General features: G+C 35.7%; 1 protein-coding gene across 12 annotated transcripts in view; it reads left to right on the top strand.

Moving 5' to 3' along the window:
- The window catches only part of LOC101895531 (SH2B adapter protein 2), a 31,538-nt gene extending 15,520 nt beyond the window's left edge, over window positions 1–16,018 (top strand). For 10 of the 12 annotated variants that reach the window (XM_059123218.1, XM_059123211.1, XM_059123213.1 and 7 more), the window contains exons 3-7: window positions 4,670–5,777; window positions 5,837–5,944; window positions 7,413–7,661; window positions 7,732–8,886; window positions 12,783–16,018. In XM_059123218.1, coding sequence (XP_058979201.1) covers window positions 5,394–5,777; window positions 5,837–5,944; window positions 7,413–7,661; window positions 7,732–8,886; window positions 12,783–13,676 — 2,790 coding nt within the window. In that variant the 5' untranslated portion in view covers window positions 4,670–5,393 and the 3' untranslated portion in view covers window positions 13,677–16,018. Of the gene's footprint in view, window positions 1–4,489; window positions 4,510–4,669; window positions 5,778–5,836; window positions 5,945–7,412; window positions 7,662–7,731; window positions 8,887–12,782 lie in introns of those variants that run through there. The other 2 variants (XM_059123221.1, XM_059123222.1) reach the window with 2 other exon arrangements.
- Window positions 16,019–23,803: the final 7,785 nt, after the last annotated feature.

Below are 23,803 nucleotides of genomic sequence, written 5' to 3' on the forward strand. Positions count from 1 at the left end.
TTTTTGCGATTGATTTTCGATCATTTTTAGCAGGATTTTTTGTTTCATTTTCCTTTTTTTTTTCATAATAGCCTGCAAAATTCAAAAGGATCGATTTCTTAAACAGTTAATTAAAAATTCCAATTATGGAGGCACAAAATCTTCTGAAGGTCTTTTGTTGTGAGAAAATACTCGTCTCTCTTTATTTCTCTCTTGAAGTTAACTAAAGGTCCTTCAGCCTTTAGAAGACCTCCAGAAACTCATCTGGTTTTGGGCGATAAAAGGTTTCTATCTACAAATAGAAGACCCTCAACATCTTGTAACGTAAAAGCCGCAATTGTGTGATTGTTTATATTGTTTTATTGCCTTCTATTTGTTCTAAAGCAAGCCCACAAAAATGCATTTCAAACACTTGTGGTGGATGAACCGCTTGACATCTAAGCTAATTTCGCGTGGCGGCAATTATCAATATCAGCTGAGACAGCGTCAGATTTTTTTTATATATTTTTTGGCGCCAATATTCTGTCTTGCATTTCTTTCAGCCAACAACAATAACAGTAGCATCGTCATCCATAAATATTGACAGATAAGACCTATGATTTGTTAAACAGCAAAATAACACAACTTGTTGTTAAACCATTACATTAGTAGGGATACGTAGGTCGACTTTTGCTTATGGTAAAAAGTGGACTTTTCGTAATAGTTTTTCGATTTTGATATCAGGGATGTTTGGCAGATTTTTTGTTTTATTTTTTATTATTTTTAAAAGTCAAAAAGATCCAAATCCATAGTCAGTAGATCTAAAGTCGACTTTTTTTGACAGAATTGCTATTTTTTATGTCTTCTGTGGACAGAAGATCTTCTGAGGGTCTTTTTTTGTAATGAGAAAATACTTTTCTCTATCTTTCTCTCTCTCTCTCTCTCTCTCTCTCGAAGTTAACTTAAAGTTCTTTTGTCTTAAGAATTACACTAGAAGCTCTCATCTCCCTCTCTTGTAACCTTAATCCCGCCATTTTTTGATTGTTTTGTTGCTTTGATTCTAAAGCAAGCCCACAAAAATGCATTTCAAACACTTGTTGTGGATGAACTGCTTGACATCTAAGCTAATTTCGCGTGGCGGCAATTATTAATATCAGCGGAGACAGCGTCAGCTTTTTTTATATTTTTGGCGCCAATATTCTGTCTTGCATTTGCTTCAGCCAACAACAAAAACAGTAGCATCATCCATAAATATTGACAGATAAGACCTGCAATAAATCATTTTGACACTTTGATACTAGACGGGTACTTAAACATCATTTGGCTGTCGTTATTTTTTTATAGATCCTCGACACCTAGTCATTAATGCCAATTAAATCTTAATACCAAGAAATCATCCGAAACAGAGATGATCAAGATGGCGCCACCATAAGCGTGAAATTCCTTTCCCCAGATGATTTAAAGCATGTTTACAATACAAAAAGAAATCCAGTGGATTTTAAATGTCAACTTCATTCTGTATGTCATCTATATGTCAAATTTGTAATCTAATAGTACGTTTATATATATGAGGGTTAACCCACTGGATTTGGATTTAAATTGTCATATCCATTACTTTTACTTCAAATAAATCCTCTCAAAGAAGGTTAACCCTACAAAAAGTTCTAACGTAAACATGGCATAATGGATTTTATTATATTTAATGGAATTGACAGTTGAAATTTTAAAATGGATTTATTGTCCATAGACACGAGCTTTGATATAGCCCCCACAAAAAATTTTCTAAAGGCCTAAATCGCTCAATGTACGCCTCTCAGTAAAGGTGAGAGTATATAAAACGCTTTCTTGACTGGCTTAAGTCATCGGCGGCCTTCTTCAATGTAGAGGAACAAAGGAGTTTTAAGTTGACTTAGTTCGATTTTGGCCCTTCTCTTCCAAAGAAACCAGCCGATGACTTAAGTCAATCAAAAAAAAGCGTTTTATGTATTTTCACCTTAAGTCTATTGGGCTCCACATGCATTTTGGGCCTAAAAGTATGCTATAAAAATGCCTAATAAAAATAAATATAAAAGTCACAAAATATATCTTTAACATGATGTGTAAATTAGTCTTAAAAAATCTAAGCTATTGGAGACATGGATGGTCTTCAATTTAATAACAGTTCAAGAAAGGTCTCATAAAAATGTTTCTAGTAATCCCTGATGATTCTGCAAAAGATCTCGGAAGATCTTTAAAAAACCAGTTTTCCTTTTCATAACTTTCTGCATTATTTTCACTTATCAAAAATCTACTGTTGTTGGTAGTCAGTGTCACACGCTGCCTTATCACGACAATAACAACGGTGAAAACCACCAGCACATTGTTTTTCACATTTCTAATCGAAACTAGATTGTATTTCATGCATTTCTAAGAATTATTTATGAATGAGTGCTGTCTCCGTGGTGGGGTTTGATTGGTTGGTTGGTTGAGGTGTGAAATCCACTATTTAAAGAAAAAAACACAAACACCTCTAATCTTTACCACCACCTCATTTATGATTTGTTTACAAAATGACATTTTTTAAAGTCCAAACAGCGACAGCCGGTCGCTGAATGCATTGCTATGCATATCTGTTTTGTTGCTATTTTTTCTATAAATATTACAAAACTAATTTTGTTTTTCAATTGAAAACACACGCGCTGGCACACAAACCTACACACACGCACACAATGGCATGCACACTCAATGTTGTTGGTGTTGTTGTTTTCCTGTGTGGTGTTATTCGTTCGTGATGAGTAAACTCTGTTGACATTACCGTTGAGAGACAACTCTTCAATGACGGTAACGTTGTCAGAGGCTACTGTTATAATTTTGCTGACGCCGTTAATGTGGCCTGACGTTGACGGCGCCGTTTAAAATGAACGATGTTAAATGAACGGTTGTGTGTGTGTGCCGTTTTGTGTTGTGTCTTTTTTATTTGTTTTTGTCATTTGGAGGTGTCCAATTTCCGGTTTTTACAAATCGAACGACAACGACGACAACACATGTGGGCTCATAAATTTTGCTCATATTCTTTTAGAATATGAAAAACCCAACAACGACAACGTCTTTTCACATCGTTGGCCACAATAACAAAAACAGCAACAACAACACAACCAAATACCGACATTTTAATGATGATCATATTTAGCGTCGTTTTTTTCCTTAATTGTTTTGTTTTCGTTTCGTTTCTTTCATGCTGCTGCCGCGCGATGTTTTTGTTGTTTTTTTATTATTGTTGTTGCTATTGTGTGTGAATTATGAAAGTAGTGTGTAATCGATGGCAATTGGTGGGTTGTTTTTCTCGGTTAAGTTGTTTGTATTATTCACGGTGTTCATTGGTGTTGCCAGATATAGAAAATTATGATTTATGTTAAGGGTTTTTTTGGGAGGAAATAAAAGTTAAGGCTTTTATTTTTAAAGAGAATTCTTTGGAAACAAAATCAAGTATTTCCGGCTTCCGGTAAATGAGGAACTTGTATATGATGTGTCATGCACTGAAAATTATTGGCCGCAGATAAGAAAATGATTTGAAATCAATGAAAATGGGGAAACTTGAAATTGCGAGATTTTATTGGCTGCTAAGTCACTAACATTGGAACAACTCTAGTTTAGTAAAAACTCTTCGATTTTTTCGAAATTTTTTCCAGATGTATGTATTTTTACCCTCATTCCGGGAAACAGTTTTTTCTTAGGGAACGGACCCGGGACCCCAAAATTTTTGACCGGAATGTCCGAGTCTAGACCAGACCCGGATCCACTTACCCGATATAGGTATTTTCATAATCTTTCAAACGATTCTTATATCCGGGTCTTGAACCCGAAGTTTCGCGTCAAAAATCTGTGGTCCCGTGTCCATTCCCCAAGAAAAAAATATTTTCCCAAAATTAGGGTTAAAATGCCTGCAAAAAATGTCAAAAAAAATCTAAGAGTTTTTACTCAACTAGCGTTTAGCCCAATTTTCTTTCGTAAATTGTATTTTTACAGAACTTACTTGGACCGTACTATCTAAATTTTATGTTTTTTTTATGAAAACTTTCCTAAGCTCTTAAAAAATCAGCCTGCAACACTTCCAATTGTTGATTAGTTTGTCAACAATTGCATTTCCTTTATTATCCATAGTTTATTTGTCGTTACACTGCTTCCTTTCCCATTAACGATTATCCGTTACCAGTCTTTTATATCATCAGATCTGGCAACCCTTTGTTTGTGCTAATAAATCATGCATAACCAAATTAGACACGAGTTACGATGAGAGAGAGTAATTGATTTATGAATCCCCTCTGTCACTCTTTCCCGTCGTCCCTTTTGTTTTTGTTTTTTTTTTCACAACAAAACAATGATTCAATGGCGCGGCACTTGAAGTATCAAAATTATGAATGAATTGAAGAATTGAATCAAAAAAACAAAATACTATTTTTGTGTAGTATAGTATTTGACTTGGGTGGGTAGAGGTAGTTAACATAATTTGTTAAATTGCTGCGGCTACGGCTACTGATGGCCCCAACCCCAGTTGTCTGATCGGACGATGGTGTAAATTAAAATTAGCGTAACTAATTGAAATTTATGTCACGTCATTTTATTTTTGTCGCCCTGTTCTTGTTGTTGTTGTCGTTTGTTTTGTCTGTGTCTAGCTAGTTTTTTTTTATAATAATTCTTATAAGAATTTTCCTCTTTTCTTTGCTATTTTCAGAGAATTTCTACATCACAAAAAGAAAAAACACACATCACGATTTCTCAGAACAAGACACCAGAAGAAGACAATAAAATACCTATTTGTTTGTTTATTTTCTTTCTTCGGGAGGAAGAAGATCCAATCCTAGTGGAACGTCAAGCGCAACAAATAACTGAAACAACCTCCTTTCTCTCCCTCCCTCTCTCTCTATCTCTGACAACATTGGAGAGGGGGGATGCTGTTTTGCTCTGCACTACTTGGCAGCTTAGAGAATTGTGTCAATATTCAGAAGGAATTTTATGTGTGGGAGTATCATCATTGTCGCCACCAATAATAGCCAAATAGAAAAACAAACATCCATCAGCATAGACAAGAACAACAGCAGCACAGCAGATGAAAAAAAATTCCATCTCCTCAAAACTGAAAAAATAAAAAAGAAACAAAAAAAAAAAAAGACTTTGTTGATATTTTCAAAGAAAGGAGAAACAAAACAACGGCATTTACTCTTAATTTACTTTTGCTTTAAGTAAAGAGAGAACGAGACCCCCAAAAAAAGAGAACAAGACCCCCCTTTGTTTACATTTGTCCAACGCAATACACTCTCTTCACTAGGCGGTAGTGGAGTGTTGAAAACCAACGAAAGAAAACTTAAAACGCCAACATTCAAAGCACACAGCAGCAAAATAATTCCGGCGGCGCAGAAGTTCCATCACCATCAGCCACAATAACAGCAACAACAAATATGGGTGGCAATAGCACGGCCGCCTTTAGTATTGGCGGCTATATGGGTGGCAGTGCGGGCAGCACTGGGAGTGCTGGTGGTGCTGTGGGCGGTGGCACCTCCGATCTAGTACCCTCCAGCAGTATGTTGGGCAGTGGTGGTGGAGGTTCCTCATCCACGCCGGGCATACCCTATGCCTGTGGCATTAGTTGGGATGAATTTTCCGAGCGTCATGCACGAGTTGCAGCCGCCGATTTTGCCAAAGCTTGTATTTGTTTCATTAACGGTGGTCTAGCGCCCGACGAGGCCCGCAATCTAACCTATAGGAATTTTGGTCAAAAATTTCTCGAATCATTTGCCGAACACTATGAAAAGGAGTTCCTTCGGAGACGAAGTAATTTGAAGGTAAGTTTTGTATACGTTTTTTTATAAGTATTTGTTTTAATGCCATTTGTGTCTTCCAGGTCGGCAATGGTGTTTTAGAGGAGCCCGAATATACCGAAGAACAACCAAAAATCTTTCCCAAAACATTCTTTCGACGTTTGTCATTTAAGGGACTGAGAAAGGGCAAGGTTTGCTATCGTCATTGTATAAGAAAAAAAAAAAAAAACAACAACAACAAAAAACAATCCCAACAGCTAATACGAAGGTTGCTATTAACATTTTGGGTATTCATATGTGGTGGAGTGTAGGGAAACTTTTTAGAAGCACAGTAGGAAGGAAGTCTATGGGAAAGGAGAAATCTTTTGAATGCCTAGTTCGTAAGATTTTAAAGTAGCAGAAAAAAGGATTTTTAATTCGGTTAAGATAATATTTTCAGATAACCAGAAGAAGGGCAACTTTTTAGGGAGGCTTACTTTTAAGGCAACCAAATGGGCGTTTTAGACGACTAGAATTCAGTCTTTAGATAAGTCTTTATAGGTGTTCAGAAGGAAGTATTTAAGGGCGACCATAAAAACTTCTTAAAATGCGACCAGAAGTGGGTTTTTAAAGGCGATCACAGCGAGACTTGGAAGGTGGTTAGCAGGAAGTCTTTAGAGGCAATTTAAAGGGAGCCTTTAGAGGCGTACAGAAGTGAGTCTTTAAAGGCGCACAGGATTGAGACTTTAAAGGCGCACAGAAGTGAGTCTTTAAAGGCGACCCCAAGCGAGTTTTACAAATCGACCAGATGGGAGTCTTTAAAGACGACCGACCAGCAGGGATCCTTGAAAGGCCACCAGAAGGAAGTCTTTAAAGTCGATCAGAAGCGAGACTTTAAAGGAGTTAAGAAAGGAGTCTTTAAAGGCGGCCAGAAGAGAGTCTTTAAAGGCGACCACTGGGAGACTTTGAAGGCGATTAGAAGGGAGTCTTGAAAGGCAATCAGACATGAGTCTTTAAAGGCGCACAGAACTGAGTCTTTAAATGCGCACAGAACTGAGACCCCAAGCGAGTTTTTGAAGTCTTCTAAGACGACCAGACGGTGTTTTAAAGGCGACCAGAAGGAAGTCTTTAAAGGCGATCAGATGGAAGTCTTTAAAGGCGATCAGAAGGGAGTCTCTAAAGGAGTTCAGAAAGAATACTTTAAAGGCGGTCAGAAGGGAGTCTTGAAAGGCGGACAGAAGGAAGTATTTAAAGGCGATCAGAAGGAAGTTTCTAAAGGAGTTCAGAAAGCAGTCTTTAAAGGCGATCAGAAGGGAGTCACTAAAAGAATTCAGAAAGAAGTCTTTAAAGGCGGCCAGAAGAGTCTTTAATGCTCTAGAAATTGACTTTGAAGACCCTTTAAAAAAAAACTTTCTAATCAGAACACGACATCGAAGTTAGCAAAAGAGAGTAGATTTGTGGGCCAGGAAACAAGTTATTCTACTTAGCCCAGAGACAGATTTTTAGACCACCAGAAGAAGATTTCTTTAAGTTTCTTTCTTCTCCGCGTTTCCATTGAAAACCGGAGGGTGAGCACCCAAAAAAAATGTGCATAGCAACCCTTGTATATTGTTTTTCCCATCCTTTTTAAACACTACCATTTTGTTGGGGAACAGTAATTTAAAAACGTGTTATCATTAGAATTTTCTATTCTTACAGACCCTATCACTGTTTCACAAAAGTTCCGATGAAGAGGAGACGAGTAAACACAATAAGAAATTTGCCAAAATTTTAGTCGAATGCAAAAAGGAGGGCATCGTCAACAATCTAACACCGGAAAGTTTGGATCAACCCACGGGTACACAGAAATGGGAAAAATGTCGTCTACGTTTGGTAAAGGCCGTGGGAGGATTTATGCTGGAATTTTATATACCACCCAAGGCGGCTAAGGTATATTAACTACACTTTGCCAGTTATACAGAATTAAAAAAAATAATGCCTATTATTTTCTCACTTTTAGCCCCGTTGCGGTGTCTTTTGTTTCCTAATATCGGAGGCGCGTGAAACCACCGCCTTGGAAATGCCGGATCGTGAAAATACCTTCGTCTTAAAGGCTGATAACAATATGGAATATGTTATTGAAGCTCAAAATGCCGAAGAAATGCGTGATTGGTTGGATACCATACGGTTGTGTATGCGTACGCCACCCACACAACAGCCTACCACAGATACCGAGGTAATGGCCGCCGCCATGCAGGCATCTCCGATTATTATTAATCCACAAACTGCGGTGGGAGGTGGCACCACAACGGGAGGTCTACTAAATGCCGTACAAAATCCCCAGTATCATCAACAAAATCCCATGGGCTCAAATGGTAATGTGGCACCGAGTAGTTCACTTTCCGAAAATGCTCTCTCTTCGCTGGCGGCAACCACGGGCGTTGGTGGTGGAGGCATAGGTGATTCCATTACCGATATTGCCTGCAATCCTGCCGCCCATAACATACAACACGACATACAACATCGGCGCGGAGAACAACGTCTTTCCTCCTCGAGTAACATCGAACCATGTGATGGTTTTCAAGATCCCGATGCTGATGTCAATGTGGCCGATATCAGCAATGAAATGCGACAATTCCCCTGGTTCCATGGCACCCTACCCCGATCGGATGCAGCTCGTATGGTCCTACAAAATGAAGCGCAAGGTCATGGTTTCTTCCTGGTGCGTCAGAGTGAAACACGCAAGGGCGAATTTGTATTAACCTTCAATTTTAATGGACGTGCCAAACATTTACGCATGACCCTCTCCGATAAGGGTCAGTGTCGGGTGCAACATCTGTGGTTCCCCACCATACAAGAAATGTTGGAACATTTTCGTCACAATCCAATACCCTTGGAGTCGGGTGGTACCTCCGATGTTACCCTTACCGAATATATACATAATCAAGGAGTTCCTTATATGAATGCACCGACGCCGATGGGTATGGATGTTAATGGTGGCATTGCAACGGCACCAATGGCGGAAAGTGGCAATGTCTCAGTTCCCACAACATTGCCTCCAACTCAAACCCAACAGTCAACGACGCAACAACAACAAGTAACACAACAGCAGCAGCAGCAGTCGCAACAGCAACAACAACAACAAACACAACAGCAAGATCCATCACCGAGACATGTGAGATAGCCTAAATTTTGGAGTCAATTCAGTGTCAGTGATGATTTTTTATTTGAATTTATTTTTATTTTATTATTATTTATTATTTTAAAAATGAATTGATTTTGAGGGACATGCATATTTTTTCAATGTTGAGTTTAGAAGGCTACCAGAGGGGGTAGTTTTTGTAGAAGAGCAAAAGAAAGATTTTGTAGCCATGGCACAATAAGGTAGAGTTTAAAGGGGACAATAGTGCCGAATCGAAGTCTTAAAAGTGGAACACTAAAAGTGAACAAGTGGGACTTTTTACAGTGCGGTCATGACCTTACGCAACCAAGCGACTGAGAAGAACTGTTTAAGGAAAGCAAAAAGGGGAGTTTTTGAAATGCGAGAAATGGGAGTCCTAAAAAGAGACCTCAAAGATGTCTTTTATTAAAAAAAAAGTAGTTTTTCTTGACGGCAGAAACTGAGTCTTAGATGACCAAAGTTAAAATTTTTATGGCGACCTAATAGTTGTTTTTATTAGGACGAAACCTAAGGGGCAGAAACTGAGTCTTAGGTGACCAAAATTAAAAATTTCATGGTGACCTAAAATTTTTTTTTAGGACGAGACCTAAGGGAATTTTTAAAGCGACCAAGGGAGACCAAGATGAATTTTGCTAAAGTGCCCACATGGGAATTTTTGTGGAGCTAATGTAAATATTTCGACCGTCAAAATGGAGTTCAGGAAAGGTTAGCCAAGAGAGCTCCCTTAAGACGAGCAAAAAGTGATTTTTTAGGGTTACCAAAAGATGTTTTTAAGGTTACCAAAAGGGGGTGTCCCTATAGGGGTGTTTTAGCCGAGTTAAAGGTAGCTTTTAAAGGCGACCCAGAGGAACATATTAGATTATCCAAAGAGAGTTTTCTTTTTAGAAAAAAGAAGAATTTGACATATAGTTAAATAGTTGAGTAAACTATATTTTTTTAAATCATGCCTAAGGGTAGTCCCCAAAGGCGGTCAAAAGAGAATATCTTAAGCGAACAAACGAAAGTAAATATAAAATCGATCAGAAGGAGTCTTTTAGGCGATCAAAAGGTGTTCTTAAGGCGTCCAACAATAACAAATAACAAAAAAACATTTCTGTAGATGGCCAGGGGAAAGACACTGTGGCCATAGAAACGGAGTTTTTAAAGACGACCAGTTTGGAGTCTTTTAAGCGATCAAAAGGTGTTTTTAAGGCGTCCAACAACAACAAATAATAGAAAAACATTTTTATAGATGACCTGGCCATAGAAACGGAGTTTTTAAAGACGGACTAGTTTGAATTTTTTATTCTTCATCATTGAAAAAAGTGAGGTTATGAAATTCGTTTTCTTATTTCCAGTTGGGCAATGAAGTGTAACATTGTTTGCCAAAGGCATTACAAAATTTGTAGATTTTTTGGCAATATATGATAGCTTTAGAGAAACCACATAACCTCAAAAAAAAAAAAATAAGCTTAACAAATAAACAATAAGCTTAAAATAAAACAGCCAAGTTTGGCCGGGCCGGAACATTTTTCTGTCATAGGCTGTAGTGTCCATTACAAACTTCAAATACCAAATTTGAAACAATTCCGGTGAATAGTGTCGCTTAAATCTCAAAAATACCGAATATCGGGAGTTGTCGTTATATGGGGGCTATACGAAGACGTGGACCTGCACCGACAAGTTTCTGTCATAGCCTGTAATATCCATTACGAACTTCAAATGCCAAATTTCAAACAATTCCGGTAAATGTCGCTAAAATCATCAAAATACGGAATATAGGGAGTTGCCGTTATATGCGGGTTATACGAAGGCGTGGACCTGCACAGACAATTATCTGTCATAGGCTGTAATATTCATTTCGAACATCAAATACCAAATTTCAAACAATTCCGGTTAATAATGTCGCTAAAATCATCAAAATACGGAATATCGGGAGTTACCGTTATATGCGGGTTATACGAAGGCGTAGACCTGCACGAACAATTTTCTGTCATAGGCTGTAGTATCCCATACGAACTTCAAATACCAAATTTGAAACATTTCCGGTGAATAATGCCACTGAAATCATCAAAATACCGAATATCGGGAGATACCATTATATGGGTGCTATACAAAGACGTGGACCCCCACAAACAATTTTCTGTCATAGGCTGTAGTATTCATTACGAACTTCAAATTGAAACAATGCCGGTGAATAATGTCGCTTAAATCTCAAAAATACCGAAAATATGGAGGTACCGTTATATGGGGGCTATACGAAGACGTGGACCTGCACAGACAATTTTCTGTCATAGGCAGTAGTATTCATTGCGAACTTCAGATACCAAATTTGAAACAATTCCGGTGAATAATGTCGCTTAAATCATCAAATTACCGAATATCGGGAGTTGCCGCTATATGGGGGCTATACGAAGACGTGGACCTGCACAGACAATTTTCTGTCATAGGCAGTAGTATTCATTACGAACTTCAAATAGCAAATTTGAAACAATTCCGGTGAATAATGTCGCTTAAATCTCAAAAATACCGAATACTGGGAGTTGCTGTTACATGGGGCTATACGAAGGCGTGGACCTGCACAGGCAATTTTCCGTCATAGGCTGCAGTATTCATTCCGAACTTCAAATAGCAAATTTGAAACAATTCCGGTGAATAATGTCGCTTAAATCTCAAAAATACCGAAAATAGGGAGGTTCCGCTATATGGGGACTATACCAAAACGTGAACCTACATGGCCCATTTTCAATACCAAAAGTCCTGCAGACATAATGCACATTTGATTAAAATTTTATCAATCTACTTCATTTCTTTCGGAAGCTAGAGTGATTTCCACAGACGGATAGACGGACGGACATCGCTAAATCAACATTGAATTGTATGCTGATCAAGAATATATATACTTTGCTGATCAAGAATATATATACTTTGTGTACATATTTTTCGAGGTATTACAAACGGAATGACAAACTTATATACCCTCCATACTATGGTGGAGGATATAAAAAGAGAGAGAGAGAAAAATATCCAAACATCGTATTTTGGGTAAATGCATTTAAAAATTGTTATATGAACTTTTCATTACTAAATGTCAGATCTAAAGATCATTGGAAATGTGAGATCATGAATTTCGATGGTCTTCCAAAGGGGTTTCATAGTCTAGAGATTGTTTTCCCATATTATTGTCTTACAAATGTGATATTTTAGACAGAACCTGAAAAATTATATATTCCGCCAAAATTGGATTACTAGCCAAATTATTGACGGTGGTGCTCAATAAAGTCATTAACGACTTCTATGGGAAAATCTAAGGGATTTGCTTTTACATAAATTTTGAAAGGCGACCTACATATGACTATAAATATGACGTAGAAGAATTCCCGAGAGTGACTCCTCAATTAGTCTCCTAAATTCCTAGGGATAAATAAGACTTAATAGGCGATCAAAAGGAAGAATTTTGAAGCCAACCGAAAAAAGATTAATAAAAGATCTTGGGGGTCTTTATGAATGTGATGCAGGTGTAAAGTTTTTATAAATCTCAAATGATTATAAATTTATTTATTTCCCCTTTTTGGAAAGAAATTTAATTATGTTTTCTAAAGGATATTAAATTTTTTACTTCATTTTCTTTGTTTTGATTAGTTTTTTTTTTTGTTCTTAAATTACAAGGCATGTTTACAGTGTTTCTTCGTACCGCCGTAGTACTCTCTTTTTAGATCGATCCTACTATTCTTATTCTACTTTCTGACTATTACAATTAGAAACGTGTTCCTTTTTCTTCCAAGTAGTAGAAATTAGTTGCAATTTTCTTTCATTTGTTTTTTTTTTTCCTAAACAACTTTTCATATTTCCTCCTCCATTCCTGTTATCTAATCAAAAACCTCTTGTTGTTATTGTACTTTTCATTGTAGTCACAGGATGTTATCTCCATGAATTGTAGTGTACGCTTAAAAACGAATGAAATGGATTTGGCATTATTATTGGCAGCTGGTGTGGCCACGCGTCATTATCAACATCACAATCATCCTCAGCAACAACAGCAGCAGCAGCTGCAGCAGCATCATCAACAACAACAGCAGCTGCAAACGCAACATCAACAACAAATAACACAGCAAACGACCACGACGACGACGACAGCAACATCAATGGCGGCAGCGACAGCAACAACCGTAAAAACAACGACAATAATAACATCATCATCAGCAACAACAACAACATCATTAACATGCAGTGGTAATGTAACTGCAACAACAGCCAATACTTCTTCCTCCTCTTCCACATTGCCACCGTCGTCATCATCATCCATCATTCCAGTGGCCGCAAACTCAGCCAATACCACAACAGCTGTAACAACACAAAATCTTACCCAACTCCATCAATTCAATGTCTCCGATGCTTTACAATTCGAACAGAACAGTGCATTGATGGGTGCCGGTGCCATTGTTTCACTGCCACCCGAAAATATACGAGACTCTGCCTCACCCACACAATTTGGTGGCATGTCAAATGCAGCCGTGGCTGCGGCAGCTGATCTAAATCAATATTTGAGAGCCTCTAGTGTTTCGCTGCAATCACAGGCCACTACGGGTGGTGGTAGTGGCAGTGGTAGTGCCGGCATTGGTACTGGATCTTCTGGCAGTGGCGGAAGTATGGGCAGTAGTAGTGGTGGTGGTGTTATGCTGCTAACTCAGCAGCGCCAATATCAACAACACATCAGCAGCAGCTACAATGTGGATGCGGCGGCAAGTAGTGCCACTCAGGGTACAACACCCAGAGCTGTTGATAATCAATACAGTTTTGTTTAAAACAGTTTGACGGTCTAACTAACTACTCGAGTTGTTTGGTGGCGGTGAGAAATCGTTGTTATTTGAATTGGCCGGGCAGGGCGAGGTTGGGGCGTTAAATGGGGGAAGGGGGTAAAAGAAGAAGAAGAATACTGATATTCATTGACACACATCACATGCATATTATTTGATATTGGACATAGTAAAAGAATACAGGTAGATGTATCAACGCTTGGGAATATTGAAATTTGTTCGAATGTTTTTTTTTTTTAAAAAATAGGTAAATTTTTTTTACGTTTTTTTGAAAAGAAGTCAAGTGGTGGTTATGATATGCATTTTTTAAACAATTTTAAACGAAATTGAACAATTTTGCATTAAAATTTTCAATTTCAAAATTTGTTTGACAGTTCATTGTCCCAGCAGTTGTGCCAGCATTCTTCTACCATGAAATTGATTAACAAACTTATCTCTCTTTTTTTGAAGGCTTCAGTTTTAAAACATTAGTAGTCAGGAATTAATAGAAACTGTCAAAAAATATGAAATCAATGGTAATTGTATTTAAAAATACATTTCGACAAATGTAGTTTTGAGAATATACACCCTTCATTATAGAAACTGATATCAAAAGATTCTGGGGAAAAAAGTGAGGTTATGAAATTCTATTTTTTTATAAAGTTGTGCAATAAAGTATTGCATGGATTTCCAAAGGCATTTTAAAGTCTAGACATATTTTTTTATAAATATAATTGCCTTACAAGCCAATGGAAAACGAAAACGTAGAACACTTGCACACATAACCTAAAAAATTATACAGCGCTTAAAAAGAAAGAATATACCTTAATATCCTATATTGGGTTATTATATTTCAAAAAATACATTTTGGAATTTTAATTCTGCATATAGCCTCTTTTCATTACTGAAATTCAGATCTGAAAATCATTGAAAAAAGTGAGGTTATGAAATGAAATTTCATATTAAGGTGTGAAATGAAGGCTTACATGATTTCCCAAAGGCAATTCAATGTCTGTAGTTTTTTGTTTATAAATTATAGCCTTACAGAAAGAAGTAGAAGCAGGCGTGGAACATTTACCAACTTTTCACTCAGTAAATATCTACTTTCTATAACTGAATTTCAGATCTGAAGATCACTGAAAAAGTGAGGTTATGAAATTTAATTTCTTATTCAGGTGTACAATATAGTGTTACATGGTTTTTTAAAGGCACTTCCAACGTCTGGAGATTTATTTTCATATATAAAAATTTTCTTATAGAGAGAAGTAGAAGAAGACGTGGAGATCTTTCGAAAGATATTCCATTAACAGAGGAAACATTACAATAACGTCAATAGCCAAAATACCCATTTGAAAGCCTAACTTTTTTGATTTTTAAAAAAGAGATTACACTTTTTAAAAAGAGACTTTTATGTGCCATTTGTTGAATTATTAAAAACAAGTAATTTAACATTTTGTTCATACACTTTTATATTCATTTTTCTTTTTTTTATAACTTCAACAAAACACAACTATTACCCCCCTCTTCTTCCCCCTCATAAAAAGAAAGAAACGAAACAAACAAAAAAAAAATACTTTTGCGGGCTTTTACAACGCTTACAAATAATGCTAAAGAAAATTTTCAATGTAAATTTATAGCTTCCATATAAAAAAATACTTATAAGGCCGTATCTCCATACATAAAAAATTAATATTTTTAGGAAATTTAAGAGAATAAGGGCAAATGAGGCAATGTAAAATGTAAAAATCCTTTAACTTGGCAAAAGCGGGGGAATTTATATCCCCTACCCAATGGGCCCTTTCTCTCTTATATTACTTGGTAAAGCCAGCGTTTGAGACTGTACAGTTTAGGAGATCTTTCCCCATAATTTGTTGTTGTTGTGTGTTTTTTTATAATAATAATAATAAATTATTGGGAGGATTTTCAAAATAAAACTCAATGTTCTTCATTACTGTGTGTTCAAATTATAAATGTTCGTTCTTTTTTCTTTTTTAATTTATATAGAAAACAAAAATTGCATTATTGAAATATTCAAGTCTCTTACTATTTTCTTGTACATATAATGGCTAATCCTCTCTTATTTTTCTCTCTCTCTGTCAAAAACATATATTAACTCCCTTTTTTATAGATATTTTTTTTTTTTTTGTAATAATTTTGCCACACATGAAAAAGACAAATGAAATTTATAATAAATTATAAAGAATCAACAACACAAAACAAACCAGAAAGATTAACATGCAAAAAAAAAGAAACCCACATACATAGATATTTAATAATATTTAAGAAAGTATAACTTGTTCTTAAAATTGTAAGGCTTTAAAGAAGAAAAAAAAAACATAAACGAAAAAGAATTATAAAACCTAATTAAGAAAAAAAAATACTACTATACATAATTTATCCTATACACACACACATATTATATATATAAATATTTATATAAAAGAAATATTAATTAAATTATATAATCTATAATATATAGAAAGAAAAATTATGTTTAAAAACAGAATTATATATTGATAATGCATAGATAAACAAAGAAAGAAAACTAAAAATTAATATTTATTTTTTAATTTATATAACTAAGTTATTTGTATATTTATAATGTGTTATGTACATTTCCTAAACAAAAAATATAATTATAATAATAATAACAAAAAAAGAAAGAAAAATTTAACAAAAAAAGCAAAACAATGTAATTTATATATTTAAGCAACAAAACAAAAAATATACGCCAAATTACAAAATGGAAAACAAAAGGAAAATTGTCATATGTGGTAATAGGAAAAATAATAAGGATAAGAAAAAAAGAAGGTGCAGCGAAAAGTTTTCAACGTTTATTTAACAAGAATCTTATTTGCTAGAAAGCTTTTACTGTAACATCAAATCATTGGTAATTGTATTTAAAAATACATTTCAACATTATGGAAACTTAGTTCGAAAGATTCTTGGAAAAAGTGTTGCGTGGCATTTCAAAGTCTAGATATATTTTTTCATATGTAATTGCCTCATAGGCAGATGGAAAACGAAAACGTAGAACACTTTCACACATAACCTCAAAAATTATATAACTCTTAAAAAGACAGGAAAAATACCTTAATATCCTATATTGGGTAATTTTATTTCAAATAATACTTGTTGGAATTGTCATTCTCTAAATAGCCACTTTTCATTAGTGAATTTCACATCTGAAGATCATTGAAAAAAGTGAGGTTATGAAATTACATTTCTTATTCAGGTGTCAAATGAAGTCTTACATGGTTTTCCAAATTTCAATGTATGTAGTTTGTTGTTCATATATTAGGTAGCCTTACAAAAAGAATTAGAAGAAAACGTGGAACACATAACCTCAAAAATTATGTAACGTTTAAAAAGAGAGAAAAATATCTAAACATCCTTTATTGGGTAATTTTATTGAAAAAATACTTGTTCCAATCTTTCCTTCAAGCTTGGAAATTTCTTCAAGGGCACTGAAGACCTTTTTTATAGATAAAAAACTTTTCAAAGTGCCTTCGATACCTATAAAGTTCTTCAGCAAATCTTCTATAGATAGAATTTTCCTTTGAAAGAGGTTTTGTGAAACCTTTAAAAAGGTTCTTATCCAATGGAGATCTTTTTAAGGGCACTGCTATAGATTGAAGTATTTTTAAAATGCTTGTGTTTTGATGAAAGTCTTTTCCTTTACTTATGGAATAGCTTTTCCAAAAATATTTACAAATTCAAAAGGTTATTTTTAGATGGAAGGCACTTTTAAGGACTTTTTAAAAACACACTTTAAGCTAAAATACTCTAGAAAGTGTTTTCAATGCTCATGGAGTTCTTTATCGTATTTTCTATAGATAAGGCAAGAGACATTTGAAAAGCGGTTAACTGGTAGAAAACATATACCAAAGACTAGTCAAATGTTTTCTAAAAAGGTTCTTATTTAGTTGGAGGCTTCTTTAGTTTCTATAAGGTTCTATAAAAACAATATCTACCTTTTAGAACTTTTCAAAATAACTTCTTTTGAGAGAGTATTTTTCAATGGAAGGTGAAGCAGCAGGTCTTCTATAAATTGTTTGAAATAACCTCCTTATATTGATAAGATTTTAAGATATACTGGTCATCGTTAAATACAAATATAAGACTAATATCAAGTTTCAGAGGCCTCTCAGTAATACTGAAAATCACTGTGAATAAAAAATAATATCCTTTATGGGAAAGAGATCTCTTAAAGGCTATATATTTTGGAAAGAAGAAAGAGGGGACTTACTTCTAAATTTCTTTCTATGAATAAAAGCCAAGGTGTATTTGAAATGCACATTAGCCTATGCGTGTGGCCTGTCCTAATTTTTTTGAGAGTCGACTTATTCATTCCAACATGGCCGAGAATTCCTTAAGGAAATCAGTCAACAGTGTTACTTCCCTGTTTCTGGGGGTAAATGGAAAGCACAAGGTGCCTAAGTATTTGTTGCTTTCGCAGATAAGGTTGTTGGTGTTTTTCTTCTTCTGTGATGATGAATGAAGTAACTGCTAAGATACCCAACTTCCTGGCCATTATCAACAATTACTTCCTTTAAGGCAATCTGACATTATCCTAAACAAGACATGCTTGGCTTTTTACCCTTTCTAGATGTCAGGTATATATCAGGAACTAAATATATCCGTGGAAGGCAAACGTATATCATAGGACATAATCCAAAATTAGGGCGAGGGGTGTTAGACGTAAATGCTAAGATAAATGGCGTAACTGCTAAGATATCCAACTACTTGACCATTATCAACAATTACACTTTTCAGCGCAATTTGATATTATCTCAAGAAATTTATGCCGTCTTTCCTGTCTGGATGCAACACCAAGAACTAGATGTATTCATTGAAAGGAAGCGTATATCCCAGTACATAATCCAGAATAAGGGGGTGGATGTAATATTCGACAACCTTCTCTCTCTTATTTCACACCGCATAAGTATTAAGAAAGCCATCTCTGGGAAGCTGCTTCGCCGAGACATTCCCTACGCCCCTCCGCTTCTTCATAACTTTTACAGAACTATGTTGCAGTGACCTGTAATAACACACCTTACCAGTCTTAGGTCAGACATCGTTGGGGAGAATTGAGTAACTGCTAATCTTGTACAAGAAATTGATCGTATTGCCTCCAGAATGTGCTTCCAGTTGCGTTTTCATTTCATCTTCACAGATCTATTTATCCTTATTGGGTCATGCTACGGCGATCTGCTAATAAGCCCCCTAACTATTTTAGGCCAGACTCCGTTAGGAGTTATAGAGAAAATGTTTGTCGTTTGGAAGGAATTATTCACATTACTGTCGAATCTATCACCAAAGACCATCATAGGAAGAAGATAAGAAAAACCCGTCGTAAATTCGATAGCTATAGATTTTATTATCACAGCCAAAATCAGGTATCTAACTAAACACACATTTACTTGGCTCCCGATTCATTTTGAGCCTTTCCAAATTTTGAAAAAAAAAAAAAAAAACATCAGCAATTTTTCCTAAATTGACATCTAAGCTCACTTTACTACAACTGGTTTGGCAAAGTCTGCATTGTTTTATCATAAAAAGCATGCATTTAAATATTCATCGAAAGCAATCCAAAAATATTGGGAAATTAAAAAGAAAGCCACCTCTGGAAAGTGACACCTAGCGTAGCACAATTTTTTTAGGATCAACCTCTTCAAAGCACCAGACAATACCAAGAAATTGACATTAAACTCCAGAATATGCCTCCAATTGTGTTTCCACTTCATTTTTACAGATCTAAGCCAAATCAGCCACACATTAATTGCCTCCTGATTCACTTTGAGCCTTTCCAATTTTCGAAAAAAGAAACACCACCAATTTGTCTTAAATTGACATCTAACCTCACTTTACTACAACTTGTCCGCATTGTTTTGTCATAAAAAGCATGAATGTAAATCGATTTAAAAAAGTAACCTCTAAACATTCTTTAATAATCCCGCATGCGACAGACACTCGGTCAATAGGATAATACAGAGTGAATGCAATATCTGCCAAATCTAGAGATTTTTAAACACAACAAAATGAGGATGTCACCTTATTCAAATTGAGCCATTTAGAATTTCGAAAAAAAAAAAAAACAACAGCGATTATTCTTAAATTGACACCTAACCTCACTCTACAACCACTTGTTTGGACAAGTCCGCAAACTTTTGTCAAAAAATGCATGAATTTAATTCTAACCATACTTTCTTAATACCACACATGACAGTTCTCCTGTCAACATATTCCTCTACACTAAATGCAAATTAATGTTGTGTGTTTTAGTTGTTTTATTTAAAAAAATAAAAACAAAAAATATAAAACAAATCATTTTCGTTTTTAGTTTAGCTTAAATTATACAAAATTTCAAATGTCAAACCTAAAACGCTTTTTTTCTTATTTAAAGAATCAAAAAAAAATTATAATTATAATATACCATATATTTAGTAAAAATATTAATAATAATGCAAAGAGGTAAATATAAAGCTAAAGAGCTTTAAAAAAATGCATAATAATTAAACTAATGCTATATTATTTATTTTTTATTATTAAACATTTGTAATTAATATTTGCAAGCAAATTAAAAAGCTACAACTACTACTACGACACACTTTATATATATATAAAACAAAAGAAGATTACTAATAATAAAAGATATATAAACAACAAAAAATAAAAGCAAATAATTTTCATCATCATCGTCATGATCATGTATACTATTATGAAACTTAGTTTTAATAATTGCATAAAACAAACAAAACAGAACAGAAAAACGAAATTCATAATAAATTATTTAATATAATATAAAAAATATAAGCAATTGTTTTATTTATTGAGACTCTGTGGATTTTAGATGGACAGATATTAGATCCATGAAAAGACATTCTAAACATTTATCAGAAACCGATTTTAAACTTTTCTCAGGAAACTGTTTTTGAGTTGGAAATAAAGAAAATCCTTTAAGCGTTTTAATAGAAGAACTTCTGGATTGTATTAGATATACCTTTAGACCATGCTCGGGAAAACCTTCTACATTCTGTTCTTCTATTAACTATTAGATCCTCTAGTCTTCTAAAGGAAAATCAATATTCAAAAACACTCTGTTCTTCTAAAAGAAGAACTTCTCATAGTTTTCTTTTAGAATACCTTTCGGAATTCTATAATAAGGTGTTCTGGTCTACTATAAGAAGACACAAGTAGACATTCCGGTCTCCCACAACAAGTCCTTCTTCCCTTCTATAAAAAACCTTCTTTTTGATCTTTTGTTCAAAGTCACTTTGGTCTTCTATGCGAAATCATTTAGTTCTCATTCGAGAATACCTATCGGTTCCCTTCAAGCTGTTAGAAGAGCTCTTGGTCAGTTATTGGTAGACATTCAGGTCTTATATTGGACCTTCTGATCTTCTGAAAAAAGACCACTTGGCCTCCTATAGGTAAACATAGAACTTTTGATCTTCTGTTAAAAGAATATCTCATCTGCTAGTTAAAGACCTTCTAGGCTTTTAATAGAAGAAGGGAAGAAAAACCTTTTTGGCCTCCTTTGAGAATATCTATTGGTTCCCTTTTTGGATTTTTTTAGAAGAGCACTTAGCTTCTAAGAGGACCACTGGCCATCTATAGCAACACCTAAAATGATCTTCTGTTTAAAGAATTTCCCACCTGGTAGTTAAAGACCTTCTAGGCTTTCCATAGAAGACTTTCCGACCTTTTTTGGAAGACTTTCTGATCTTTTATGATTTAACCGATTAGACTTGTTTGCGAAGACTCAGTGTAGCTTCCTTCTGGAAGACTTTTAGCACCACCATTAAATGACATTACAGTCAAGTATTAAAAGACCTTTTATAATGGGATTGTCTAACTCAGTTTTTTTACTTAAAATTAAATGCTAAATTATGAAGGAAAACTTAGAGAATCCCACTACAGGTCTTCTTCTTGCTAGCCCGTGGTTTCAATTGCTAGCCCTTCCTTTCTTCTTTAAATTTTGTTTAGTAGGACCATCTTTTCTTTTATAAGAAAAGTTCTCTACAAGAAGAAGGTCTTATCTTCTATTTAATGACTCCCTCGTCTTCTAATAGAAGACGTGGTCTTTCTAAAAATACTACGCAATCGATTCCATTAAAATCACGCAAAAAACCTCAATTCGAAATCGTAATAAAGATCGATAAATTTATTTTGATATCATTTTGGGGAACAACTCTAGTTTAGTAAAAACTCTCAGATTTTTTCGAAATTTTTTTCCAGAGGTAGGTATTTTTACCCTGATCCCGGGAAACTATTTTTTTCTTGGGGGACGGACCCGGGACCCCAGATTTTTGACCCGAAAGTCCGGGATCAAGACCCCGCCTGGACCCGGATCCACTTACTCCACTTACTTATAGACAATATGGGTATCGATTGAAAGCTTATGGAAATACCTATCCAACAAGTGGTCACATGAAGGGGTAAGTTGTCATGGTTCGGAAGTTATAGTCAAATTATCGATTTTTTGGACCCGAATTTTTTATGAAACCCCCAAAAAGTCAAAAAAGGGCCCATTATGGGGGTCAACAAAATTGTTTCCAAATTATAGCTGACACTCTTACCTTTCCAAAATGCTACAATTTGTGCTAATACCTTTTTCGGGTCCAGAGATATGGGTCTTTCCATCCGCATAACCCGATTCTAACCAGTTCATTAAAATGATGTTTTTAATAAAAAAGTGTTTATTTTGCGTAGCAGTCGCCGGAATAACAAAAGTTTTCTAAATTTGGCACTTATTGTAAATAGCCGGCCTTCGGCCGGGGCTTGAGATTTTCACCTATGGGTATGTCCGACACCGGCTAACGCGAACAAAAGGTTCATAATTTGGCACTTTTTGTAAATAGCCGGCCTTCGGCCGGGGCTTGAGATTTTCTCCTCTGGGTATGTCCTACACCGGCTAACGCGAACCAAAGTTTTCTAAATTGGATACCTTTTGTAAGTAGCCGGCCTTCGGCCGGGGCTTAAGATTTTCTCCTCTGGGTATGTCCTAAACCGGCTAGCGCGAACCAAAGTTTTCTAAATTTGACACTTTTTGTATATAGCCGGCCTTCGGCCGGGGCTTGAGATTTTCTCCTCTGGGTATGTCCCACACCGGCTAACGCGAACCAAAGTTTTCTAAATTTGACACTTTTTTTAAATAGCCGGCCTTCGGCCGGGGCTTGAGATTTTCTCCTCTGGGTATGTCCTACACCGGCTAACGCGAACCAAATTTTTCTAAATTGGATACCTTTTGTAAGTAGACGGCCTTCGGCCGGGGCTTGAGATTTTCTCCTCTGGGTATGTCCTACACCGGCTAACGCGAACCAAATTTTTCTAAATTGGATACCTTTTGTAAGTAGACGGCCTTCGGCCGGGGCTTGAGATTTTCTCCTCTGGGTATGTCCTAAACCGGCTAACGCGAACCAAATTTTTCTAAATTGGATACCTTTTGTAAGTAGCCGGCCTTCGGCCGGGGCTTGAGATTTTCTCCTCTGGGTATGTCCTAAACCGGCTAACGCGAACCAAAGTTTTCTAAATTTGACACTTTTTGTATATAGCCGGCCTTCGGCCGGGGCTTGAGATTTTCTCCTCTGGGTATGTCCCACACCGGCTAACGCGAACCAAAGTTTTCTAAATTTGACACTTTTTTTAAATAGCCGGCCTTCGGCCGGGGCTTGAGATTTTCTCCTCTGGGTATGTCCTACACCGGCTAACGCGAACCAAAGATTTCTGAATTTCATTCTTACGCAAAATATACCTTTTTTTATTGAAAACATAGTTTTAATGAACTGGTAAGAATCGGGTTATGCGGATGGAAAGACCCATATCTCTGGACTCAGTGAAGGTATTAGCACAAATTGTAGCATTTTGGAAAGGTAGAAGTGTCAGCTATAATTTGGCATCAATTTTGTTGTCCCCCATAATGGACCCTTTTTTGACTTTTTGGGGGTTTTATAAAAAATCCGGGTCCAAAAAATCGATAATTTGACTATAACTTCCGAACCGTAACATCTTACCCCATCATGTGACCACTTGTTGGATAGGTATTTTCATAAGCTGTTGTTGGATAGGTATTTTCATATTGTCAATATCGGGTAAGTGGATCCGGGTCTAGTCGGGGTCTTGAACCCGGACTT

This window comes from Musca domestica, unplaced genomic scaffold (assembly GCF_030504385.1).
Source record: "Musca domestica strain aabys unplaced genomic scaffold, Musca_domestica.polishedcontigs.V.1.1 24, whole genome shotgun sequence".
In the NCBI taxonomy this organism is placed as follows: Eukaryota; Metazoa; Arthropoda; class Insecta; order Diptera; family Muscidae; genus Musca; species Musca domestica.